The 13,332-nt window shown below is 34.6% G+C and overlaps 1 protein-coding gene across 1 annotated transcript; it reads left to right on the forward strand.

Moving 5' to 3' along the window:
* The first annotated feature begins 8,352 nt into the window (after positions 1–8,352).
* LOC121215413 (golgin subfamily A member 6-like protein 7) lies at positions 8,353–9,837 on the forward strand. Its single transcript, XM_041089885.1, has 2 exons — positions 8,353–8,881; positions 9,446–9,837. The coding sequence occupies exons 1-2, from the start codon at positions 8,353–8,355 to the stop codon at positions 9,835–9,837; spliced, it is 921 nt and encodes a 306-aa protein (XP_040945819.1).
* Positions 9,838–13,332: the final 3,495 nt, after the last annotated feature.

Below are 13,332 nucleotides of genomic sequence, written 5' to 3' on the forward strand. Positions count from 1 at the left end.
TATATACCAAAAACCCTATTTACATGCCACTTATAACTAGACCAAAGTGATCAATTAGTTACCGATTAAGTTGTCAAATATTGTGATCTCCAAAAGCAATTCAACCAATAGCTCGTATCTGATGATTTACAAGGATAAAAAACCAAAATGAGGTAAGCTTGTGTAAAGCTTAGTAAGTTCATATTGAACTCAAACTTTAACTTCCTTAAAGGACTTAAACATTTCACAATAAAAATAATAATCAAGGTCATGGGTTTATTTAGTTGCCTATACACATCACATGTCTCACAAGATTAGTAAATTCACATATATGAAAACGTGTAACTTTTTCATGTCATAAAACATATACCAGTAAACACATTTGATATGACGTTCATCTATCATATATTCATTTCACATATCACATTTTCATTTCAAATGTCTATTCCAATGTTCCATTTCATATATCTATTTTCATATATCTGATTCATATAACCATTTCATATAACTATTTCCATATAAAAAATTTGTATAACCTAACATAAAATGTCAATAATCATATATCAAGATATAAATCATCATATCTTTCTATTCCATTTCCAATTCGATAGTTAACTGTTTTTCTCGGAGAACAATAGTAAATTGACCTGGGATACACGAGAGGGTAATGCTCATACGAGCTAACGTAAGGACATTAATCGATACACGATGCTGCTCACACAAGTTTTAAAAAATATGCAACACATGTAGGACCTCAAGCCATCGGTACAGTATCCATCACAGGTACATAGTACCTTTTAAATACATACTGGCACAAAGCCTGTTACGCCCTAATGACATGTCATTTGTATCCTAGCTATTCACTACATGCACACGGGCTTATCCTGTATACTATAACCTTTACATGCTTACAGCTTTTGCCTTGATTAGATAAATTCCGTAATCTTTACATCTTTATAGCATAATACCATATTCCACAAGTTTAACGCATAACATGTCATAATATTATTCGTTTTCAACATGTAACATTTCTATACTTTAAATTTTGATCCGTTTCTATTTTATTTCATAACTATTCAATAGATTACACAATCCTTTACATTTCCATGGCATTGTACCATATCCAACATAAACATTTGTAATCCATATAATGTTATAATTCAATTCATACACATACCTTTGTCATATTTTACAAATTGGTTCTTTGTTTCCATTTTCAAAACTTTCTTTACTTAACCCAGTAAATAATAAGTACATATATATACATATTTATATACGTATTCACATATATCCAATTTTAATTCAAAACATAAACATGCATAACCAAAATTAATATGAACTTACCTAAATGCAATAGCTACGAACACTTCAACAACGACTACTTGACAACTTTTTCTTTCCCGTGATTTTCAACCGTCTGATCTGTCTCTTGATCTAAATATAATATCTTCATTAAATAACCATTTCAATTACTTTAAAACACTTAATTTCACATATATAACCATTTATCGATAATTTACACTTTTACCTTTTATTCAATTTAGTTCCTAAACCCGAAACTTCCAAATCTAAACACAATTAAGCTTAAACCAAGTTAGAAAATTTTCTTATAGTCCTTTTACAACCCATACTTATCATAATTTTACAAGAATTTCATGAAGTTTTACTATTTTAATAATTTAATCCTTAAACATTGAAATCACTAAAGCCTACTTTACAAAATAGTCCTATTTAACTATCAAGCTTATAAATCTACCACCAAAATTCAAAAATAGTATAATTTCATCAATGGCATAACTCAAAATATTTAACAGTTTTACGAATTACTCCCTGGGTTAGCTAGTTTAAGCTACAACAATCTCAAAAAATTTACAAAAAAAGAGGGTATCGTTTACACTTACATGCAAGGGGCTGATTATTGAAGAACTTAAAGCTTCCATTTTTTCTTCTCTAATGATGTTCTTATGGTGGAGGAAGATGAGAATGAATTTTCCTTCTCTTTCCTTCCACTTTAGTTACTTTATTTTACATATTTTATTCTTTATTTCATTTAATAATTAACAAAAAAAACCAATTACCCACTTCAACCGTCCACTATAATACATTATGGACTAATTGCCAAGCCAGTCCTTAAATGTTTACCTTTTAAAGCTTTTAACAATTAAAAATCTATAATGACTGGCTTTTACAGTTTTTACAATTTAGTCCTTTTTCCTTAATTTAACTATCCAAATATTGAGATTTCTGAACCAAATTTCAATAAACCTATATAACCAATTTGTAAATATTTAATAAAATGTGTACGGCCTCGGTTTATAGAAATAAGGTCCCGATACCTTATTTTCCAAAACCATTTGATCTTAGGGAGAAACCACTTGAACTTAACTATTCATTGAAATAAAAAAAATATCAAATTAAAATTTACTATAATACAATATTTGACTTGCAAATATTAAATAATAATATTTACAGAATCACTCGTCGGATTTAGGGCCTCGAAACCACGATTTTTGAAACCACTGAAAAAGGGCTATTATAACTCTCCCCTTTAGAAAATTTCGTCCTCAAAATTTCTCACCTAATACTAGTTTCGGTACTGTGTTCTCAAATATTCTTTAATTTTTCAAATTAAATTTTTCCCAACTAGCTTGTTCTCGCTCAAGTGAACTCAACGATGCAACACTGTAATATGTCCTTTAGAATTTGAATTACATGTTTCGATTGTTCGTCTATTTGTGCCATAGCTTCATGAAGTTTACTTCAGAATCTAAAGGTGATTCTTGGATACATACAACTCAACTAGCTTTTCAAGCGAGTAATCTATTTTGACTAGAATAAAATGAGCCGATTTCATTAGTCTGACAATAATAACCCTATGCGAATCTTTCTTTCTCGACGTCAAAGGCAATCCAGTTACGAAATCCATCATGATTCGTCTTCATATCCAATCAAAAATCAAAACAAGCCATAATAATCGGGATAGAATTTGATACTTAACTTTGAACTACTGACATACTAGATGTCTCACTACAAGCTTAGAAATTTCACGTTTTATTCCTGACCACTAGTAATTTTGTCTCAAGTCATTATAAATTTTGTTGCTGCCTGGTTTAACTCAAATAGAAACTACTATAAACCTAGTGTAAGACGTCTCGTATAATTTCAAAATTGTTCAAAACACATATTTGATTTAAAAAAATAAAATCTATTATCACAATCAATACTAAAATTAGTGATTTGATGATTCTGAATCTATTATCGTTTAGCTAAAAAATTTGAATCTTTTCTTTGCATCTCACAAATTTTCTGAAGAACAGTAAACTTTGTAATAAACAAATCAATATGATTCAAGATCATCTGAGTGAAACATTGCTATAAATAATGACTTCCTTCCTGTATTTAGGTTGAATCAGTACTGGAGCTTCTGTTAAGAAAGTTTTCAACTAGTTAAAACACTCCTTGCACTACCTGACCAAACAAATTCGACATTTTCCTGTACTAGCTTCGTCATCGACATTACCATTATTTAGAAATTCTTAATGAATTGTCTTTAATATACATTTTTAAATGCTGAGCATGCTCTGAATTAGTTTTTATAAAACATCAGTATATCATCAATAAAAAAAACAACGAATCAGTCAAAATGTGGTTGAAACCTTGATTCATCAGATCCATATATGCTGTAGAAGCATTACTCAATCCGAGAAGTATAACTAGAAACTCATAATGTCCATAACTCATTCTCAATGCTGTTTTCGTGACATCCATGTCTTTATCTTGTAACCGATAATAGTCAGATCGTAGATCTATCTTCAAAAATACTATAGCACTTTTCAATTAATCGAATAGATCTTCAGTACCATGAAACACATATTTCCTCTTTTAATTCTATTGGAGTTGTAAATACCCGATTTTGCCCAGGTCTAAAAGGCCCGAATTACAAGTAGGCCTGTATGGCCTAATTAATAAGACAAAAATACATGGTCCAATAATGACCCAAATAGAGTGGCCCAAAACAAAGAAAGAAACCCTAGGGTTTCTATGGAGTTCATCAGCGCCGTAGCCCATTCGTGCCGCAGCCAAGAGCCGAATCTTCACCTGCAAGGAACAAACGCAAGAAAGGAAACAAAATCAAATATTTGTAAAATCAAATCAATATGAGCTTATTTTATTTCTTTATATTTTTCTCATTATGGCTATAAGATAGCCATTGGTACACTGTAATCGGGATTCCGAATCCAGAAATTAATAAAAGAAAAAGCACGTATGTTTCACAGCAAAGAAAGAACTCAAACAGAGAATCAATCGGAAACGAAGGTTGATATATTTTTCTTAGTTTCGTTTCATATTATATTTCTTTTCATTTTTTATTGTTTTACCGAAACAAAAATAAAATAAAGGAAAAACTCTTATCTTTGCTCGCTTCTGAAACGCCGTTGGGGCGGCCAAGGCTCGTCTCTGAGGATAGACGACCGGAAGTCGAGGGGTTTCAAGGGATCTTGAAGTGTTTTTGACGTTTTTTTGAAGGAGTTGAGCCCAGATTTGGGCTTAGAGAGGCCAAAGGAGCCGAATAGGGGATTTTCCCCTTTTTCTGTCCACCGCAGACGGTGGTGCCGGCGCCGGAGATTGGCGACCGACGCGATGGCCGACGATCGACCAATGTTGGACTTAAGTCGGACGACTGAAGATGGGGTGGGGAGAGTTTTTTGAAAGTTTTTTTTGTTTTTTATCAAAAAGAATGAAAAATGAAAATTTTTGAATTATTTTTGGCTTAAAGAGCCTTTTGGAAACGACGTCGTTTCATTAGGCCTCCCCAGGTGCTAAAATGACGTCGTTTTGGGGAGGCCGACCTGAATCCGACCCGACCTAGGATCCGCGTGTGTTTGAGCGGAGGGGTAAATTACGCTTTTAGCCCCTCCGCCTTTTAATATTTTTGCAATTAAGTTTATTTTGTTTTTTAAAATCCGCTTTTAATTTACTTTAAAATTCAATTTGGTCCTTATCGAACGACGTCGTTTAGAGGGAAAGGGAAAATTACCCTTCCAGTCCCTCCATGATTATACGCGCGTTCAATACTGTCATTTGGGCTTTATTTATTTGCGGATTTACCCCAGATTTGTTTATTTGCAGTTCAATTTAGTCCTTTTTTTATATTTTTTTAAAATTAGTTAATTTTAATAATGTAATTATTATTTTTTTATAATTTTCAGATGTAATTATTATTATTTTTTCTATATATATATGTATATTTATTTTTATGTACGTATTTATATTTTTTTTCAAACTAATATTTTTCGCATATTTATATATATACACATATTTTTTTAATTAGTTTTGATAATGTAGATATTATTTAATTATTTTAAACCTATATATATTTTTTATATGTACATGTATATATATTTTTATGAATATTCTTTTATATTTATATATATGTGTATATATCTATGTTTTTTTATTTATTTTCAAAAAAAAATGTTTAACTATCTATTTATATTTTTAACACATATTTTATAATTTATGTATATATGTATATTTATATACTTTTCTTTATTTTTATAAATGCATTATATATTTATATAAATTTTAGAATTCAAAATTTTATATGTAAATCATGTGTTTGTTTTTTTTTTCTTCATAATTTCAATGTATATGTTATGTATCTCTTATTCTTTATATTTTTTTGTTTATTTCAATCATTTGTTTATCAATTTATGTTTTTATATTTTATTATTATTATTTTTCTCATTTATTTGATATTTTGCATGTCATTATTTTTAATTAATTAATTATTTATTTATTCATATTATTTCTATACAATTGTTGTATTCATTATTGATATTTGTTTAAGAGGCATCTATTCATACATTCAACATAACATTATGTCATCTTTTTACTCGAATTTAAAAATGGAATTTTTCAAAATAGAGATAATACTCGTATTTAGGATTTTTGAGAAGATTGAGCCCTAACGTATTGGGTTCCGATTTTCTTCGTTAAATCTAACAACCGAGAATTGCTCTTTAATCAAACAAAATAAAACTTGTCATCGGGAATTCAATATGTTGTGTCATAACGTATTGGATGTGACACGTTGATTTCTCGAGACAAGGATTTTTTTTAAAAATAAAGGAAATATTGAATGTTTGAGACTTTAGGAAATTGTGCCCTAACGTATTGGGCTGCGATTTCTTCATAAATTTTAAACAATTAGATATTTTCTTAAATTTTATTACACGAGTTTTTTGGACTAACTCATCTTGAAGAGAATAAAATGTTGTGCCCTAACGCACTGGGTGTGATTTTTTCTTTCAAAATGAGAAAGTCTTAAGAAATAATTTAATTTAATTAAGGATCGCATTTTTTTAACTCTCGAATTTAAGACATTAATTAATCAATTTGGTCCCAATTTTTGGGCGTTACGAGGGTACTAATATTTCCTCGTACGTAATTGACTCCCGAATCCGTTTTTCTAAAAATCGTAGACCAAAGCTATTTTTTAGGTGATCCAATCACACTTCAATAAAAGATTGTGGTGACTCCCAATTTTCATTTTTTGAAGGTTGATAACCAAAATTTTTGTTTTTAAAAAAATGGTTTCGACAGCTAGGCGACTCTATTGGGGACTTTTTTTAAAAAAAATAAGAGAGTCGAGCCACAAAGTTGATTAATTTTTGTCTTATGGTCGAGAAAATATTTTTTTAAAAAATCATAAGATCCTTTTTGCATTCATTGTTTTTTGCTTAATTGATCTTTGCATTATACATTACATGAGTTGAATGATTTTACCCTTTTAAGTGGGAGTGAGAAACTATTCCTTCGTGAGGTTTTTACCTCCGTATAGGATAGTGAATCGCTTTCAGAATTCATCGGTACCTATGCCTTCGTGAGATTATCATCTCAGTATAGTCATAGGGAAAATGTGTTCCCCTGAATCGAACTTGATCTATATTAGCCTATAATGGGTGAAGATCGAGGAATCTGCTAGTTCGGGTACCTTTTCCCTGAAAGCCGAACCTCATATAGTGAACCTTAGGAATCCACCATAGGTAAAGCTACACTAAACCCTAGTAGATACCTGAATAGGTGTTTTCACTATTTCTTAATTATATTCTATGGTTTTATATGATACTGACTTTTTGTGTTTTATTGTGATTGCATGACATGGCATTTCATTTCATCATAAAAGGCGTCGGTTCATATTCAGTTACTAGATAGAAAGCTTATCATGGAAAAAGGGTTTCTTGATAAAGTGGAGGATAATGCAGCTGTCTGAACTTAGTCTGAAACAACGCAGCAAGAGAAAGGTGATAGTTTGGCCGGTGGATATGTATCAAAATTGCGGGACTTTACTCGCATTAGTGTAACTCAAAATAGTTTGGAAGAGTTGAAGGAAATCTGGGATCAGTGGAATGATGAGGTTAGACAGTTATTTTATGATAATTATGGGGATTTGCCTTATTTGCTTGACGTGAAGGTAGACAAGCGTTTGTTCCGAGCCCTCGCCCAGTTTTGGAATCCTGCTTACAGTTTCTTCACATTTGAGAAGGTCGATTTGGTGCCTACAATAGAAGAATATGTGGCTTTACTCCGATGTTCAAAGTTTCAAGTGGACAGGGTCTACTCGAGAGCGATAAATGTGCCAACCTTTTCAAAGAAGCTAATGAGTATAACAGGGATGAGTGAGCAGTGGGTTGCTGCACGGATTAAGTAAAAGGGGGATAGTAAGTACTTTCCTTTGAGGAGTTTGAAAGATGCAATTTTAACGCACCCAGACGTGAGGAAGAGGTTAGACGTCTTTGCACTAAGTATATATGGCTTGGTTGTTTTCCCCAAAGCATTGGGGCATGTTGATGAAGCAGTCACCGACTTATTCGACTAGCTTGATAAGAGGGTTACACCAATTCCGACGATTTTGGTAGAAACTTTCAGGTCATTGAGTGCATGCCGAAAAGCGGGAGAGGAAAGATTCATTGGGTGTGCACAGCTTCTACTAGCATGGTTTCACAGTCACTTTTGGAAGGTGGATAAGGTTTCGTATCGGGTTTTCTCTGAAAATTATTATCACTAAAGGAGATAGTAGCTACGCCGAGGAGAGACGACATTTTGGAGGAGAAGTGGATGGCAATTCTTCAAAATCTTTAGGAGGAGGACATTGAGTGGAGAGCTCCTTGGTTGCTTCCAAATGAGATCTTGTATAGGTGTGGTAATTTTGATTGGGTTCCTTTGCTTGGTATTTGGGGAGCTGTTGGATATTCCCCATTATTGGTGCTAAGGCAATATAAGTCAAGACAATTTATACCTGCGACCCAAGGGATAGCTGATTGTGAATTTTCGTACAGGGATGATGGTTATAGAAAAAAGATTCAAGAGATGTCTAGTGCGTGGAAACAGACTCGCCGAATGAAGAGGTTAGCTGTGGGTTCGATGACAACTTCTAAGTATCATGAATGGTGGATTAGGAGGATTAACGATAATACACTTAAGTTAAATCAGGAAAACAGCCAGTCAATAGAGGGATCTTTGCGAGTCGTCCCTTCTGAGTTGGAAATTATAAGACAGGAATTTGAAATAAGAAATACAGATTTAGAAAAGAAGATAGAACAGATGGAGGAGGAAAATATGAACTTGAGATTAGACATAGATGTTCAGAAGCTCGAAACTGAAAAATTAAGGAAAGAGAAAAACAAGGCTAAGGAGGAGTTGAGTAGTCTGAAGAAGGATTATAAAAAGTTGCGTCTGTCAATAAGAGCTGCCAGGCTAGGAAAAACTTCAGAACAATGGCGAGAAGAAATTCGAGAAGAAAAGAACAAAGCCGGTAGATGGGAACGAAAATTCCAAGAGATGCAAATGCGAAACGAGGCTTTAGAAAGGAGTTTGTCAGATCGCCAAAGAGAAAAAGGTGAATTAAAGGATAGGGTGACTGAGTTGGAAAGATCTCTTCATCAGTATTGAAATCGAAATTCTGCAATCGAGTTGAAAGCAAGCTTGAGCAAGATTGAAGAAATGAAGAAAAGAAACGAAGAGTTAGAAATGGCATTGCAAAATTGTGAAATCCGGATCAAGCACTTGGAAGCAAATGAAAGTCGTAATAATGAAAAGCTACACTATTTTCAGAACCAAGTTAGGAGCATAGATCATATTATGGAGGAAGCTGTGGTCTAGATCCGTGAAGTAGCTGATCAAATACAAACTTTGGCAGTACAGACAGACATGCTGAGTGTGAAGTATGAATTAGAATCAGATCGGGGGCAAGAGTTAGCTGTGTTACTTAGGAAGATTAGAATGCTGAGTAATAGGGCAAAGCTTTATTTGTAATTCACTTTATGTAAAGAAATTTGCTTTCTAGAAAAGTTTTCTTAAATGGAATTGAATCAAAATTGACGCCTTTTTGTATTCATTTCATGCATTGCATTTGCTTCATATGCATTAAAAAAATACTAAAAGATTCTAATTAATTCCTCAGATAATCTGGAAACCAACCAACCTACCAAACACCGCTACGGTACTCGATCGAAAACTAAAGACATTGACCAAAGGCTAGAACAGTTCCAAAAGGAAATGCAAGATCAACTTCAACAACAAATGAATGAGCAGCTTGAGAAGATTCAACAAAAAATGATAGATAAAATAATGGAATCTCAGGGGAATATGATGGCTAAGTTAACTCAGTTGTTGACTAGAGGCGTTGATAAAGGGAAAAGCTCTATGCTTAATGTTGAGGAAGGAGACAGTGAGAGACCTATCTATCCTCCAGGCTTTACCCCTCAGCAAGTTGAGGTATATCCGCACAAATCCTCTGTCACCATTAAGCCTCAGCAATTTCAGGCCGGCATGGCAACGCCAATGAATTTTTAGGCTGGATCAGGCTCTAACCCAGAGACAACCTTGTTAATCCTGCTGTCCCTGATTTCGATGAAACAGCTGAAAAGGAGAAAATGAATGATGAATTGCCAAAAAAGCTAGAGGAAAAGTACAAGTGGCTGGAAGAGAAATTTAGAGCGATGGAATGTGTCGAAAGCTACTATGGGATGGATGCTAAAGAATTAAGCTTGGTTCCAGATTCAGTACTCCCTTACAAGTTCAAAATGCCAGAGTTTGAGAAGTGCAACAGAACTAGTAGCCCTGAAGCTCATATTACATTGTTTTGTAGGTGAATGACTGGGCATGTTAATAACGACCCACTGCTGATACATTGCTTCCAGGATAGCCTCATAGGGGCAACGTCCAAGTGGTACAATCAATTGAGTCGTACCAAGATTAATTCATGGAGAGATTTAGCACAGGCATTCATAAAACAATACAGTCATGTGACTGACATGGTACCTGATAGAATCACTCTACAAAATATGGAGAAGAAACCCAGTGAGAGTTTTAGGCAATATGTACAGAGGAGGTTGCTGTCCAAGTTCAGCCGTCTCTTCTAGAAAGAGAGATGACAATGCGTTTTGTTAACACATTAAAGACCCCATTTATTACTCACATGTTGGGAAGTGCTACTAAAAGCTTTTTCAACATAATTATGAATGGTGAAATGATAGAAAATGCTATCAGAAGCAGGAAGATAGATGCGGGAGAAAGTAGTAGAAGGTTACCCTCGAAGAAAAAGGAAAACGAGGTCAATAATGCCAGTTATTCAAAGACGATTACGGTGAATCAGCCGAGAAAGGTAGCTATTGACAAACAAGGAGCCGACACAAGGCAAAACAAGGAAAAGCCCCAATTTACGCCCATTCCATTGTCGTATAAGGAGTTGTATCAAAAGTTATTCAATGCACACGTAGTTTCTCCCTTTTATTTAGAATCTTTACAGCCTCCGTACCCCAAGTGGTACGATGTAAATGCGTAATGCGATTATCATGCGGGAATCGTGAGGCATTCCATAGAACATTGTACGATGTTCAAAAATCTAGTTGAGAGACTCATAAGCATGGGCGTTGTTAAATTGGATGATTCACCTAAGACAGAGAATCTGTTACCTAATCATAATGGAGTGAACATGATAGGTGGGAGCATGGATAGAAGAATCAAAGAAGATATTGCAGAAGTGAAAATTCCTTTGAGAGGGGTCTGGAGGAAGATGGTAGAAAGGGGATTATTTGTTTCAAAGAGAGGCTTTGAAGGGGTGGAAAACTACTATGAGTTCCATCATGAGGAGGGACATGAGATTCAATAATGTACAGAATTCAAAGCTTTGGTTCAAGGCATGATGGATAACAAGGAAATGGAGTTTTACGAAGAAGTTAAGGAAGAAGGGAGTATCTGCACATCCGAATCCATGAAGGTTCCAAGAGTAGTGCAGCCGGTGGTCATCATTTCACGACCAAAGAATAATGAAGTGAGAACGCCAGTAATGCCAAGGATCATAATATAGAAACCTGCAACCTTTTCTTACTAGGATAGTAAGGGGGTTCCGTGGAACTACGAGTGCAATACAATTGTCCCTGGAACGGAGACTGCAAAGGACCAAGGTGTGAGTGCCGATCCAGAACCTGTGAAAGGAAAGGCCATAGCAGTGGAACAAAAAAAGATAGTAGCTGAGCCTGTGCCATCTATCAATGAGCCAGTGAAGGAGGAAGAAGCTGTGGAATTCCTCAAATTTTTGAAGCATAGTGAGTATAATGTGGTCGAACAGTTGCATAAACAACCGGCTCGCACATCCATACTTGCCTTGCTCTTAAATTCTGAAGTACACCGTAGTGCATTGATGAAGGTGTTGAACGAAACCTATGTAGCCAATGATATTTCTGTCAATAAATTGGATCAGTTGGTCAATAATATCAATGCTGATAACTTCATATTCTTTAACGATGATGAGATACCACTTGGGGGCACGGGATCTACTAAAGCTTTGCATATCACTACACGATGCAAGGGGTATACTTTGCCAGGAGTGTTGATTGACAATGGATTAGCTTTGAATGTGTTGCCATTATCCACACTTAACAGACTTCTCATAGACAGCTCGTACATGAAAACATGCCAAAATATAGTGAGGGAATTTGACGGTACAGAAAGGAAGGTCATGAGACGAATTGAGATACCCCTATTGATCGGCCCAATAGTTTACGAGGTGGATTTTCTTGTGATGGATATCAAACCCTCCTACAATTGCTTACTAGGGAGACCATGGATACATTCGGCGAGGGTCGTACCTTCATTATTACATCAGAAATTAAAGTTGGTGTCAGAAGGTTGGTTGGTGACAATAAACGCTGAAGAGGATATTATAGCGGCCGTATCCAATGAGGCATCGTATGTGGAAACCAATGACAAGGCGGTGGAATACTCCTTTCGATCTCTGGAATTTGTAAATGCAATATTTATTCCTAAAGGGAGTAAAATTTTGGTGTCTAAAATATCCAAAACTACAGAGATGGGTTTGCAATTGTTGTTGGGGAAATGAGTTTTACCCAGAAGAGGATTAGGGAAATACCTTCAAGGGAAAATTGGGGTTCCAGCGCTAAAAGAAAAACAAGACAACTTTGGCTTAGGGTACAAGCCAGATAGAGGACAGAGAAGGAAGGAGCTGGAAAGAAGGCAGGAAAGAAGAAGGGCGCATTTAAATGAGGAGGAAATCAAATGGGAGCCAATGATAATTCCCCACATATCCAAAACCTTCGTGTCTGGGGGTATTATTCACTTTGAGAGAAGGATATCAACTGAGGAAAGCATCGAGGAGACACTGGAAAATGTGCACATCAATGCCATTTGTGAGGGTACAAAGGAAGAAGAAAGTTTGTCAGACATTTGTCCTTATGAGCCTAGGAGTGTTCTAGATAATTGGACTGCGGAAGAAATACCTGAAGTCTTTAGAATTGTCTCAGAGTAATATTCAGAACAAACTTATTGTTTTAGCCTAGAAATAATAAGAACTCTTTTGTGAAAAAGGCTTTTGTTCAAGCATCGTTATTTTAATAAAACATATCTTTACAATTCTTCGAGCAAATATTCTTTCCATACGAGTAAATATTATATAATTATTCTTTCATTTATAATCACATTGCACAAATAATTGTACATAAAGTCATACATTCTTTTGTAACCATATTAGGTCATTGTATATCAATGACGTGAATGACGCTGCTGCAAACTCAGAGTCTCCTTTCGAACAAAACATTTGTTTAGAGTGATCGCATGACTTTGAAGGTGACATAGATTGTGGTTTATCCTTGGACTTGTTAAAGATAGTAGGACAGGAGGAAAAACAAATTCTACCTCACAAGGAAACAGTAGAAGTTGTGAGCCTGGAAGAAGGAAAAGAGGTGAAAATTAGATCTGAAATCTCCCCAAAGACAAGACGAGACCTCATTGAATTACTCCATGAATTCAAAGATGTCTTCGTATGGTCAT

Source organism: Gossypium hirsutum, chromosome D03 (assembly GCF_007990345.1).
Source record: "Gossypium hirsutum isolate 1008001.06 chromosome D03, Gossypium_hirsutum_v2.1, whole genome shotgun sequence".
NCBI lineage: Eukaryota > Viridiplantae > Streptophyta > Magnoliopsida > Malvales > Malvaceae > Gossypium > Gossypium hirsutum.

Coding starts and splice junctions, on each gene's coding strand:
- LOC121215413 (XM_041089885.1), top strand. CDS start 8,353: ATGTCTAGTGCGTGGAAACAGACTCGCCGAATGAAGAGGTTAGCTGTG. Junction 8,882..9,445: donor AGATCGCCAAAGAGAAAAAG/GTGAATTAAAGG, acceptor TTAATTCCTCAG/ATAATCTGGAAACCAACCAA.